Here is a 13,640-nt window from a genome sequence, read left to right as displayed (position 1 = left end):
TTTCCTCTCAGGGGAAAATAGGTGGCAGTTCAGTTCTCCTTGACCTTGAGAGCTCCTGGCCCTCAGTCCCAGGGAATTGGCACTCTTGGGTACTCATGAGGAGCTCAGCACGCTGGGGCCACTGGTGAGCAGTGTCCACCTCCCACAGGTCTCCGCACTGTGAGGCAGCTCTAGCTCCCAGAACAGCCGCTCCTCTAGGGCACCCAACAGTGGTGCCGGCCCCAGGGTTTGCTCCCCTTGCAAGGGGCCGCGGCCTGTGTCCTCGTGCTCCCTCACCTCTGCTGGCTGTTGGGCACGTGGAGAGGCGGGCGCGCTGGGACCCCGCAGTGGTGCCAATGTCTCGCTCTCACACCTCCCAGTCTGGGTTCTGGGGGAAAGAGACCCTCTCTCGCATGGAAACAGGACCCTGCAGCCCCTTGTCGGATTGCGCCCCACCCAGAACCGACACCTGAACAGTTCTTCTCTGAGGACCGCTGGTCCCTTTAGGGGACCTTGTCCTCTCCCTAGGTTGTTCCTGTTCACGAGTGACATCCTTCCCAGAGGTGTCATCCTGCTTCTTGTCTCTCCTCTGCCCAGGATCATGCGGCCAGACGATGCCAACGTGGCCGGCAATGTGCACGGAGGGACCATCCTGAAGATGATCGAGGAGGCGGGGGCCATCATCAGCACTCGGCACTGCAACAGCCAGAACGGGGTAGGCGTCGGGGCGCACCCGGCCCGGGTGCAGTGCGGGGGTTCCGGTCCCGGTTCCAGGGGACCTGGAGTCCTCGGGTGTGCGGCGCCGCGCTGCTGTCGGGTTAGGAAAGGAGTTTGTGTGGAGGAGCTGCCCTCTCCCCCATTCCCGGGCTTGGGGGCTTCCGGAAGCTTCAGCCCAATCAGCCCTGGGTAGGACCCTTTGCAATGCTGTTTGGTTTGGGGCTCAGCAAGGAGGGAGGGGTAGGGACCAACAGAGACTAAGCTGAGAGCCTGCCAAGAGCCACCTTTAAGCACCTCCCCCTCTTCTGGGAAGAGTCTTGATTTCTAGAATCTTCCCGGAGTCTGGACTTCACAGTCATGGCCGTGCAGGGGGCAGTTTGTTGTGGACGTCAGATTGCCCTGGTCTGACGCCCTCCCTGCCCTGCCTGACCCCTGGGGGCCTGTGAAGCCCTCCCACCCCCCTGCTCAGGGACGAACACAGGGCTCTGGTCTTAGGACTTCAGGGCAGCTTGGGCATGCCCCTCACCTGCCACGCCCCGGCCCTCTGGGACCGGATATCTCCACTCTTGGGTGCTGGGGGTGCCTGTCTTGTACCACGGCTGCCACGTGGGGCCGGCAGGAAGCACGTGGCTCTGTGTGCCTGAGGCCCTGGGCAGCCACCGGCTGTGCTGGGGAAAGGAAGGTCCAGTGCTGGCCTTGTCCAGCGGCTGTGCTGGGGGGTGTGCGTGTGTGCACACACTCATGTGCCTGTAAGATTGTGTGTGGGTGGGCATGGCCTGGGGGAACTCAGCTCAGGCAGGGATGGACCTAGTCCGTGAAGTCCCAGCTCCCCAGTCTGGCTAGGAGTTTGCTTTTATCCTTGTGTCTTTGGGATTCTGGGGCAGCCTGGTCACTTGTGGAGTGCGCCCTCTGGTGGCCATCGGGAGGACGGGCCTGAGTGAGGGGCTGGCAGGCCAGACTAAAGGCCTTGGGAGGGAAACGCCCAGGTCTAGGAGTGAGGGTGGAGGAGGCCAGTGGGAGGTGCTGTCATGTGGTCCCCAGGACACTCCTGAGAGGCACAGGTTATTTTTACTGTCCCCCTTGCACAAATGAGGAAACTGAGGCACAGAGAGGGTGAAGAGGTTGAATACTTTCCTAAAGCTGCACGGGGAGGCAGGTGGTCGGTCTGGGCAGGGAACCAGGCCTTGACCCCATGCTCTGAGGTCTGGCTCTTCCTCGCTTCTTCCCTGGAGTGAGCCTGGGGGTATAAGAGGGGCAGTTTTGACGCGTTGGCTTGATGATGCCTCTGGGCTGCGGGTCCCATGGTAGTAATCTGCAAATCCCACGCTCAGCAGAGGCTATGAGCCCTAGGTAGCTCCGGGTGGCTGGGTGCAGGCCTCTGAGGGGCTTTGCAGGGGTTGTGGGTGGGGCCGAGGACACCCACAACCACACTCCCCTGGGGCTTTAACCCTATATGTTCACCTGTGAGGTTCTGTCTCCAGGCCCAGCTTCACCTGGATGCTTAATCAGCCCCTTGACCTTGATGGGCCCAAAACACCCTCCGGGCCCATCCCCAGGCAGCTCCGCCTGGCACCCCCTCCCTCCCGATGAATCAATCACCTGTGTGGCCTCCAGTTGCTGGGGCTCAAAAGCTTCAGCCTCTTTCTGTTACCTCTCCCCCGTAGACACTGGCTGCCAACCCTGCTGGCTCCACCCACTGGATATTTCCACATCTGCGCATTACACACCAACCATTGTACAGCTCACCTGAGCAACCACCCAGCCTCCTCCCAGCCTCCTGATCGTCACTGCCCACCTGCCTGTTCTCCAGTGCAGTCAGAGAGAGCCCGTCACTCCGAGTGGCTCCCACCCCACAGAGAGTAAAACCGGAATCCACTCGAGGCCCTGTCCCTGCCTTGCCCGGCCGTCCCCAGAGGCCACACTGGCTCTCCTGCCCTAGGGCCTTTGCACAGTCTTCCCTCTGCCTGGGCCGCTCTTCCCAGCCCAGATACTCTCACTTCCTTCCAGTCTCTGCACAAACATGACCTCCACACGGGCCTTCCTGGCGCCCGGGTGCCACCCCTCTCCCGCTGTGGCTCCCTACCACACTGGCGCCACACACGCTGTGCCTTTGGCTCTTTCATCTTTGGGCCACTCCCCCGACTAGAGTGCAAGCCCATGAGGGCAGCGACTCCCGCCCATCAGTCCCCTGCTGGGTGCCCAGCGGCTGCACCCAGGCCTGGCACGTAGTGGCCCCCGTAGCCATCTGCTGATTGCTGGAGGTGAGGCCTTGAATGGCCACCCAATGCAGAGCTTCCTTTTTTTTTTTTTTAAGATTTTATTTATTCATTTTTTAGAGAGGAGAAGGGAGAGAGAAAGAGAGAGAGAGAAACATCAGTGTGTGGTTATATCTCACGTGCCCCCACTGGGGACCTGGCCCACAACCCAGGCATGTGCCCTGACTGGGAATGGAACCGGCGACCCTTAGATTCGCAGGCCGGTGCTCAGTCCCCTGAGCCACACCAGCCAGAGCCAGAGCTTCCTTAAATAAGCCAGTGACCACCCTAAGTGCTGTCATCCCTCTCCCTGGGCTGGCTTTCCAAAGGTCATGCAGAGCTGCCTCCTCTGGGCTGGCACTGGCGAGGGCGGCCTGGGTGGGCGCAGGGCCGGTGCACTCATGGAATCACAGTAGCAAGAGCCAGCCACTCACTGCCCCGATCCCGTACTTCTGTGAGAGAAGACCCACTCCTCTCCCCTCCATGCTCACCTGTTACCTATATTTCACGAAGAGATTGAGACATGGAGCAGGGAAGCCTCTGTCTGAGGCCAGGAGCTGGCAAGCAGAAGACTTAGGATTTGAGCCCAGAGCCCAGCGCTGTTGTTTCCAGCTTTGATTTTAAAACTGCTGTCCTGGCTCAAGCCCGTGGTTTACAGGAATCTCTGCCCCCCAGGCAATGTGATGTCGGTCAGCTTTGGGAGCAGGGAAGAGGGGGCTTCTTTGGGTAGAAGGCTAATTGGGCTGCTCATGGCCGCTTCCTAGGGTGCGGGCTGCCCCCCCTGTTCCCCACCCCCCATTCCAGAAAGCAGAGTTACAGGGCACAAACAGGGCCCAGGGGGCCAGAGATGCTTGGATGCTTGGAGCAGGTGCACCTACAGGCAGTTGCTTTACTGTACTTTACAAATGTGTTTTTGCAAATTGAAGGCAAGACCAGCAAAAGGGTTAAGCACTCGCTGTATTGCGGTGGTCTAAGACGAAACCCAGTGTATCTCCAAGGTGAGCCTTATCCATCAGTCCACATTTTGAATTTTCGATGATACCAGTCTTTATGGAATGCACTGGGGGTGGGCCCTGCACCAGGCTAGGTCCTGGGAAATAGCAGCTCACAGTCAAGTTAGAGCCGCCCTGGGTCCTGGTCTGCACCTCGGCCGGACGCGGATTCAGCAGGAGCCCAGCCACCTCTCAGGCCCCCTCGCCTGCAAACTAGCAAGCACGGTGTCACAGGTCATGTGATAACCATGTGAGAGGGTGGTAAGACTCCTGAGTGGCTGCCCACTAAGCAGCAGCTCTTGCTGGCAGTACTTTAAGGCAGGAGAGGACCAAACTCAATGTTTCTAAGTGGCCTTCCCACTGGGAAGGGCAGGTGCAAGGCAGCCCCAGGTGTCCCTGTGCCCGCCCGAATGCTCGGGACAGGGCTGTATTAAGAGTGTTCTCGGGGCAGTGCTGAGAGCTGTCTGTGTCCCCTGCCTCAAGCCACTCCACGCGTGTCCTAGGTTGCAGAAGGAACACTAGTGCCCTTCCCTGCAAAATCACGCCACTCCGAAATGTGCAGACTGAACACCTGCTCTGAGTCCCCTGCTGGGCCCTCTACCCCAAGCCTGGCCTGCTGCTCCCTGTGGGGGTCTGCCCGCTCTCCGTGCTGCATGGGGTGCCCGCGCCCCCGTGCATTCTCAGCTCCAATGTGCCCTCTCTAGAAAGACTACCAGCCTCTGAAGCCTCCCCTGCCCCAACCACACCACCCCCTCAGAGCACCCACCACCACATGGCATCGCCCTGTTATTTACCATCCATCCTCTCCAGCCAGAGGGCAGCCACGCTGACCTCCTCCCCCAGGGCCAGTGCCGAGCACAGTGCCTGGCTCCATAAATGCCTCGGGTGAAGGATGGTGCCTTTGTCTCAGTGAAGAGGCTCAGACCAGGGCTCAGACGCGTCTCTACCTGAGACCAGCTGTTTGCATTAAAGGTATTGATGCCTCTGATCCCTGTGGGGGGGCATATGCATTCCCCAATTTAGCTGCTCTCCAGTAAAGACCCCTGGTTTCCTTCTGGCTTGGCTCCTGCGAGTAGAGCTTGGAGAATCTGGGAAGCAGCCTGGAGGCTGGTCCCTTGTTCCTGGCCGCTCCACTGAGCTGTCTTTCCAGCTTTCTACCAGTGGGTGGTGCTGTAGCCACGTAAATGCACTTCAAATATCTCCCCCACAATCCCTCCTGGGGCTCTGAGTGGGTGACTTGTGTTTGCGCGTGTGTGCCGGGGGAGCGGAGGAGCAGTTGCCCTGACCTCTGTGTCCTGAGACCTGGCTCTGGGCCATTTACAGGAGCAGAGCCTGTCACCGAGCCCATGACCTTGCGTGCCTGAGAGTGGCCCGGGAAGCCCTGTGGGCTGGGGGTGGGCCGAGAACCGGCCCGTTTGCTAGGCGCCAGGGCAGTTCTCCTGCAGGCGCAGAGCTGTGGGCTGCTGGTGCCTGGTGGCCACAGGCAGCTGACGGTGGGGCTCGAACTGACAGTCGCCTGCAGGCCTCGTGACTCCAGCCGGGGCAAAGGCGCAGGGCCTGACCACCATTTCCTGCTCTGCGCCCCCCAGGCAGGCCCCGTCCCTCTGCTCAAACATGAGGTGTCCCCACATCCCTCAGCACAGGCGGAAGGTGTGGTTGGCGCCGCTGGCCCGTTGGGAACTTCTCTGGGAATGGAGGTCACGGGATGTGCCCTCTCCACCCAGGAGACAGTCCCCAGCACTGAAAACAACGCCCATCACAGAATTAGTTATCACACACAATTGGGATTGATCCAGATCTCTAATGACAGAATATTCCACTCAACGGAGCGTTGCCCACTCATGAAGAGGAGTGAATAAGCCCTCGCGTTCCCACACAGGGCGGTGGGCTTCTCCCCTGTGATGGCAGAGGCCCTGTGGCTGTAACCCCAGGGTCGCGTCTTCCCTGGCTGTGCCCTTGGTTACCCAGCCCGTCTTGGGTGGCTGGGACCAGTGACCAGAGGCAGACCTGGGCCCTTGGGTCCCTTTTGAATTTTGAGTCATGAGATGGGCTGCCTGGGTGAAATATAAAGAAAATTTAACTAAAAGAACAGCGATCGCTAAGAGCCTGTCATAACACGGGCAGGTTATTTTTCTTCCTATTGAGTGAAAAAAGCAGGCTGTGAAAGTGTAAATCTAGCTCTTCCACAACTACTTAAGGACTAAACCTGCAAAACGGGGAAGAAGGTGAAGGAGCAAACGGTCCGGCGAAACCCATGTTCTCCGGGGAAGAGCCTGGAAAGGGAGACCCCGGTGTAGAAACCGAGGTTATCTTTGGGGGGTGGAGTGGTTCTCTTCTCTCTCCTCTGGCTACCCATCCGCAGTGCTCTGATTTTCCACGGAACAGTGTGCATCCCGCTTTTCCTCACGCAGGCAAGGCATGTCTCTGGTAGAAAAGCTGGGTAAGGGGAAAAAGCCACCTGCAGGCCCCCCACTCAGCGTGGCTGGCGCGATCTCGGAAGGGTCCTCCTGGGGCGTGCCTGCACCTCCTGCACTCTGGTAGCCACTTTAGGAGAGTGTGGAAAAAACCGCCCCGGTTTGGGGGAGCATTTCCGGGCTGGGGTGCGCCGGCCCGGCTGACCTGCGCCTGTCTTTGCAGGAGCGCTGCGTGGCTGCCCTGGCCCGGGTGGAGCGCACCGACTTCCTGTCGCCCGTGTGCATCGGGGAGGTGGCACACGTCAGCGCTGAGATCACCTACACCTCCAAGCACTCGGTGGAGGTCCAGGTCAACGTGATGTCCGAGAACATCCTCACAGGTACCACTGCACCTCCTGGCTCAGGTGGGAGCAACGGTGACCGACGGAGGGTGGACTCAGCCTCCGTCAAGGGGTGGTCCCCACGCTGACGCTGTCTGAGAACAACCTCCCTAGACCCCACCTCCATCTGTGAGCTGGTGCGCTTGCGGAGGAGGGGGATGGGCACTGATGGCTTAAGCAGTGAGCCCCAGGTTGGGCACCCAGAGCCCTGGCCTGCTGCTCTGGTCCCCACTGTGTGAGCCCTGTGCACCCCGCCTGGGGCAGAAGGGTGGGAGGGGCTGGGGGTGCCCTCTGGCTCAGTCCCTCTGCTGCCTTCCTCCCACCCACCCCCTCTCTGCACCTCTTTCCCTTCCCTGCTCCCCTGCCTGGAGACCAGGTTTAGGCTAAAGCTCACCAGGCAAACCTTTGACTCTGGTTTGATCTGAATGTTCTCTTCCTTGGCGTGGTAACCATGGAAACCCCTTTTCATCCTCCCCTTGGGCACCACAGGGGAGTGTGGCTTTGGTTCTAGTCCGTACTGGCACTGGCTCCTTTTTATAACGGGGCTGCTGCTGAGGAAGGCAGGCCCCTTGGTCCCCTGGCTGCTCATCCCCCCCAGGACACCCGCCCCAGGCACAGTTCAGTCTTCCCTGGCTCTGAAGGAGCTGCCCAGGCCCTGCACCCCTGCCAACGCCCCTCCTTGGCCGAGGCTGCCTGCAGAGTGCTGTGCTGGAGCTCTGTGAGGGGCTCCAGGCTTCTCCCCTGTGGGCCAGGGGCACTGCTGTCCGCCTGGAATACCTGGCCGCCTCAGCGGGCCCGGCTACCTGGAACACAGCGAACCCTTGACTAAGCCAGGGCCTGGGTGGGGCAGCAATCCATGCACCTGTGCCCAGTGGCCCACCTGTGGCCCAAGCCCTGTATGTGGCAGGCAGGTGGCTCTGGCATCAAAGGGACCTTTTGATGTGGGTCTCAGGCTGTGGCACAGAAAGGGGTACCCAGGCACTGTCTTTCCACATGGTGGCTTGGGGTCCCTGTCATGCCCCCAGGAGGGAAGTGGCTGTGCTCCCTGCCCCCCTGGGCCCTCGCACTCTCTCATGGGTAGCCATTCCAGTAGCATTGTTTCATCACTGTGCTTTTCCAGTGTCAGGGAGTAAGAGGCTTCCCAAGACGGGGTGGTGCCTGCTTTACAGATTCCTGGCATCCCCCTTTCTGTCATGTGAGCGGAACACCCCCTCCTGGTGTGCGGAACCCCCATAACCCCATGAGTGGAGTGCAAATGGGGAAGAGCAGGGCAGGGGTGGGGGGCTGGCAGAGAGGGCTTCCTGGGCTCTCAGCAGCCTCACCCCCCGTCCTCTGTGCCGTGTCCTATCAGGCCCTCAGGAAAGGGGAGGAAGAGCGCACCTCACTAGGCCCCCAGGGTCAGAGTGGCTACCGCACCGTGGGATGAGGGAATGAGTGGGTCCATTGTTGCATCGTCGGCTAGGGGCTGCCTTTTGAAGAGAATGTGCCAGAAGGCATAGGACAGGTGGGGGACCATCGGGGAGGCCCCCGCTCCTCAGAACCAGGGCTCACCATTGCCTCATGCACCTGCTCCCTCGAGGACACGGCTGTGTTTCCAGGTGGCGGTGTCTTGGCTCACAGGCTTGGGCTGGGCGCCCACGCCCGCATCACCTCTGTACACCGGCACTGTGCGTGTCTCAGGCGGCGTGCTCAGGCTGCATCATAGGCACGCCTGGGGCCCTGACTCAACCCCCAGCGTGGCGCTTCTCAAGGGGACATCTCTCTGGTCCCAGTTTTGGGCAGAGACACTCTCCTCCGATGGGTGGAGGCCAGGGACACTGCCGCACACCCCACAGTGCAGTGCACAGCACGGTCCTGCCTGGAAGGGAGAGCCAGCCCCAGAGGCCTGGCCGGGGTGCTGAGCCGCAGAAGCCCCACTGGGGTCATGAACTCCTGAGAGAGAGAGCCGTGTCCCCCTCTCCCTGGCCGCTTGGCCTGTAGTGGACACAGACTCGGTAATTGAGAAGTGGACGAACGCAGGCGGTTGTCAGGAGGGTGTGGGCTCCCGCCCTGAGAATGATGGGAAGCGCCAGAAGGAGCTGTTGAGAATGACATGCTCATTTTCTAAAGGGCCCGCCTGCTGGGGACAGGGAGGCCAGAGGCAGGAGGCGCTTGCCCTGGCTGTTGGCGTGAGGGAGGACCTGCCGAGAGGACAGCCCTGTGCCCCGTGCCAGTGAGCATTCGGGCCTCGTGCTCTCGGTCCTGCCCCTCCTGCAGATGGGCCCCTGGGCCAGAATGCTGTCCTGAGGAGGGAACCGGCTAGGAGGGGCAGGCATTGCCGTGCCTTTGTGCAGAGGATGAGAGGCTGGGCTCCGACGAGGCGAGGAGAGAGCGGCCCTGCCCAGCTGCCCAAGATGGGCCAGGGTCCTGGGAGCTGGGGCTTCTCTCCATGTCTTGGTCATCTTGCCCCTGGGGCCCGATGTGCCCTTTCTTGCCCTCCTCTCTGGCCTCCCTCTCTCGCCTGCCCGCTGTGCATCTGTCTCTGTCGCCCCCTTGCTGTCTTCCCATGTTTAGGTCTTTACGTGCCTCTTATTCTGGGACGCTGGGTTTCTCAAGACCTCCCTGTCCTGATGCATCTCTTTCTGCCCATACGTCCCCTGGGATGGGAGCCCTGAGGGCAGGGCTTGTGGCTGCCTTGTCCACTGTGGTCCCCCCACGCCTAGGCAGTGCCTGGCCTGGTGGCCCTCAGGGAACACAGGCCGGCTGGGCGGGTGAGCTCAGACAGGTGGGGCTGCCAGGGTTGGGGCACTTGGCCTGTCAAGGCTGACCCAGGAAGCGTGTTGCTCAGCCCCACCAGGCAGGAGTCCCCTGGCCTGTGTGTCCCCTTCCATCCGGGCTGCGTCGCCTGTCAGGAGGTGGTTGAACAAGCCCAGGCAGACAACCAGCACACCTTTGCCTTCGAGACGACTCATTCATCTCTGGCAACTGTCAAAATATTAAGCAAACTGGGATGTGGTTGCTGCGAATTGCTCCAGAAAATAGCTGGGAGCTCTTCAGATTTTAAAATAGATGTTTCTAATGCTGCAGTTGCCTTTTGATGGTTTTATTAAACGATGGAGAAAGTATAATTAGAATGTTTTGCCTCATTTGCTTCATGGTGCTCATTTAGGTCTAGGGGAGGGCCACTCAGGGTTTCCATGGAAACCAGCTTGTCAGGCTGGCTCCAGCTGAGTCAAACTGGAAATCTTTATTCCCAAAAGCAAGTTGTCAGATTCACTTTCAGTCAAAGTGCAGTGAAAATATTTTCCGTGCCGGCCTCTGGTTCCCGAGCATGGGAGCCCATCGTCCCCATGGCGCTGTCGGACCAGAGCCGCCCCTGCCCTCTATGCGTCTCTGCGACTCTGTGGGCCTCGGGCTTGGCCTGGTCCTGGGGCTACTACATTTCGGGGAGGGAGCTTCAGCGCCCAGTCCTCCTTGGGAAGGCAGGTCAGAAGGAACTGCTGGGAAGTGGGCTCCTGGAGGGACCCTCGGGGTCTCTGGGCTGCTCCCCGCCTTCCCCGCTTCCCGTGCTCCTCCGTTCCCCCGTTTCATTGTGCTCCTCTGCTGGGACTCTTCCGTGCTGAGGAGGGCATTTTTTAAAGACCTGCTTGCAAATGCTTCCCTGAAATGACTGGGGCCCGGGAGGCCTGGGTCTGTCCTCAGAGTGGCAGCAGCTGCTCTGTGACCCTGGGCAATCCCACTGACCTCTCTGGGCATCCGGCTTCTCCTGTACAAGTGAGGGGTATAGGCCAACAGATTTCTTCTGGCCCCGGTTTCTCAGAAGATGGGACAGGCCCACTCTGCCCTGAGGCCGATCGGTACCCCAAGGAAGGTTTTCTTTCTGGTCATTCTGCCCAGAGTGGAAGTCAGCAGCCCACAGCCCATCTCTCAGCACTCCACCTGGGAGCTTCTGGATTGGAGTTCTGAGTCAGCCAGGCAGCGAATCCAGTCGTCTGGTGGCACCTCCCGCCTTGAAGGGGAGAGCGCTGAGGAAGTGAAGTGCCTGGGGTTGCAGAGATGACCCTTGTCGGGCCTACTGAACAGCTGTGCTCTGGGCTGTGACCCCACAGCGCCCCCTTTTCTGGGCTGCTCAGGGCTGCTCCTCTAGGCTCTGCCTCCACAACCCAGGCTCCCCCGCACCCCCCCCACCCCAGCCTCACCACTGTGTGTGCTGTTGTTTTCCCAGCCCCATCTGGCAGGAGCCTTCCCAGCACTTAGCAGGGGGGCGGGTCTGTCAGTGTCGTGACCTTGCCTTTCTCAGTGGGGTGTTCTTGAGTTTGAAGTCAGCGTCTGCTGGATCGGTTGGTGGAGACCCTGGCTCAGCCTGGCACAGCCCTGGCTTTGTCCCCTCTTCTCTGGCTTGTCTCCGTCTTCCTTGGGAGGCAGCTGAACAAGGGGTGCTCCCCAGGCTGGTGTGCCCCCTCCCCACAGAAATCCTTGCCAGCTGGCAGCCCCTCAGAGGTTTCGGGCGTGTGTTAATGGCCAAACTTCCCTTCTGTTCGAACACCTGTGAAGACGGGCATGCCAGTTTTCAGGGCCTCCAGGTGTGAGGCCTCCACATTAGCAAGTGCTAGAAAGCCAACAGGCCTGGGGCGCCCACCCCCCAGGCTTAAGCCAGGTGATCTGAAGTCTTTCCAGCAGCCTCTGGGGAGTGGCAGCTCTGCGGGAGGTCCCCTAGCTGGGGGGGGGCGGGGCGTGTTTGCACCTCAGTGCTAAAGAAGGCCTTGGGGGTCACGGGTGGGACCTGACCCCTGGTTTCAGCCCACCCATCAGGTTCCTGGTGCCCCTGCCCTCTCCCTAGGCCTTCGCTCATGTGGTTTTCTTGTCTGAAGGTACCAAAAAGCTGACCAATAAGGCCACCCTGTGGTACGTGCCCTTGTCACTGAAGAATGTGGACAAGGTCCTGGAGGTGCCTCCATTTGTGGTAAGGAGGCCCCTTTCCATTTCTCACTGGGGGCAGATGGCAGAAGCGTGGTCACTCTTGTGATGGGGGCGGTGTCCCAGGGCATAACAGCAGGGGCCGGGGAAGGGCCTTCCCTGTCTGGGGTCTCAGTGCAGGTTTGATTCAGGCTGGGAATGTGAGTGGGGGCGGGCCCAGACCCCAGGACCCCTCCTCCCTTCGGGCCCTTGTCACACTCTCTGACCAGAGAAAAGGCAGGTGACAGGCCCTTCTGCCTGTTGGTCTTAAACAAACAGCCAGACATTTATTTCTCCAGCAAAACGGGTTTGTTCTGGAGCAACAAAGAACTGCGATTTGCAGGTCTAATGGCGAACCACCCACAAATCCAGAGAACATGAGAGAGGCAGGCTCTTTTATAGAGGAAGGAGGACATGCGGAGGAACTGTTGTAAACAGAGAGTCCATTGGAGGGAACTGGGAGTCCAAAGTGTTGTGGCCTCTCATTGGCTGAATGGTTGCCAGGCGAGGAGAAGACCCTCCTCCTTCCTGCTGGAGTGGTAGCCTAGCAAGACTTCCTGCTGGGCGTGCAGAGTACTTCTTCCTGTCTGGGGTGACTGAGGATGGGTAGTAGGTGTGAGAGCCCTCGGACTTTAAAGGGGGTTTCTGTCACGGATGGTCACGTGCTGAGAGCCAGGCCTCCACTGCCTGTCAGTCCTTCTGGGCCCCAGAGGAAACGGATGTTAAGACAGTTCTGGTTCAGCCTCTGCCCTTGGTTTCTCCCAGTTTTGTTTTAAATTTTCCATCACCCTCTCAGTTTGGTTTTGCTGTTGACAGACACATCTTTGCGTGGAGAGCTTGGAGGGGGGTGTCTGAGCTTTGGCTGCACGTTCGTGGGGGCACTCTGGGGACCTGCTGTCTCGGGAGAGCACCGTAGGTGTGGTCTGGGTTCTGCATCCTGTGTCCAGGAACGAGGCCTAGGAAGGGGTGGGGTGAGTGTGGGGTAATGCGTGGCTGAGATTGCCAGAACGATACCGGTCTAATAGGAAAGAAACTGGGAGCAAGCTATGTGCCCTTTAGAATGGACCCATCATGTAAATTATGTTATGTTGATACAGCAAGGGGGGGAAGTTGTGTGACTTTCAAACTTCACAAACAGCGTGATGGAACTTTCATGTCCACATGGGTGTGAACATAATTCCTGGGAGGATATACTCTCGGGCAGGGGTGGGGCGACCTGAGACTTTCCCCCTCTCTGTGGTTTTGTCATTCATACGCACCACGTGCCCTCGGAAGCAGGGTCGTCCAGTTCCGGAACGGGAGCCCTGAGTGTCTGTCTGCCCCCACAGTATGCCCGGCAGGAGCAGGAGGAGGAGGGCCGCAGGCGGTATGAGGCCCAGAAGCTGGAGCGCATGGAGACCAAGTGGCGGAACGGGGACATCGTCCAGCCTGTCCCGAACCCAGGTAAAAGCTGGCGTGCCTGTAGGGCCGGTGGCTGGTATCTGCTGGCAGATGATAAAGGCGGCCAGTTTGTGAGCGTTCTCCTGGGGTTGGTGGGCACACAGACCCTGCCCAGGATCCCAGCCACCTGGGACGACAGGAGGGCGCAGCGGGTCCCTGGAGGAGCTGGCTTCAGCCGAGCCCTGACCAGGAAGCCCGCGTGCCCGTGTGCCCACGGCTGGGGCTCCGCTGCTGGGCAGAGGGCTCCTGTCCACGGAGACCGCCTTTCGTTCGCTCTCCCCCACGTTTACTCAGGAGCGGGCCTGGTGCGCTTTCTGCCTCACGTGGAACAGACAAATGACAGCAGCTTTTCCACGTTGTCAAGAAAGCTGTGTGGGCGCACAGCCTTCCTTCCCGGGCATCACCTTCAAGTCCAGGGAGGTCCGGCTTTAACAAAATGTCCAATCCAAGCAGTAGGGCAAGGGATGCTTTCCTCCAGAGAGGCCTTTTCTCCACCCCGCCCCAGCCCCCGTCCTTCACAGAGAAGGT

General features: G+C 59.9%; 1 protein-coding gene across 2 annotated transcripts in view; it reads left to right on the top strand.

Annotated features, from left to right (window-relative positions):
- ACOT7 (acyl-CoA thioesterase 7) overlaps positions 1 to 13,640 on the top strand; it is a 69,646-nt gene that overhangs the window by 24,576 nt on the left and 31,430 nt on the right. For both annotated transcript variants that reach the window (XM_024554692.4, XM_024554693.4), the window contains exons 2-5: positions 577 to 694; positions 6,581 to 6,737; positions 11,588 to 11,679; positions 13,001 to 13,115. In XM_024554692.4, the coding sequence (XP_024410460.3) occupies positions 577 to 694; positions 6,581 to 6,737; positions 11,588 to 11,679; positions 13,001 to 13,115 (482 nt within the window). The remainder of the gene's footprint in view (positions 1 to 576; positions 695 to 6,580; positions 6,738 to 11,587; positions 11,680 to 13,000; positions 13,116 to 13,640) is intronic.

The sequence above is a fragment of the Desmodus rotundus genome, chromosome 3 (genome assembly GCF_022682495.2).
Source record: "Desmodus rotundus isolate HL8 chromosome 3, HLdesRot8A.1, whole genome shotgun sequence".
In the NCBI taxonomy this organism is placed as follows: Eukaryota; Metazoa; Chordata; class Mammalia; order Chiroptera; family Phyllostomidae; genus Desmodus; species Desmodus rotundus.
The sequence above is the reverse complement of the archived record's forward strand: the minus strand, read 5'-3'. Positions and strand labels throughout refer to the sequence as shown.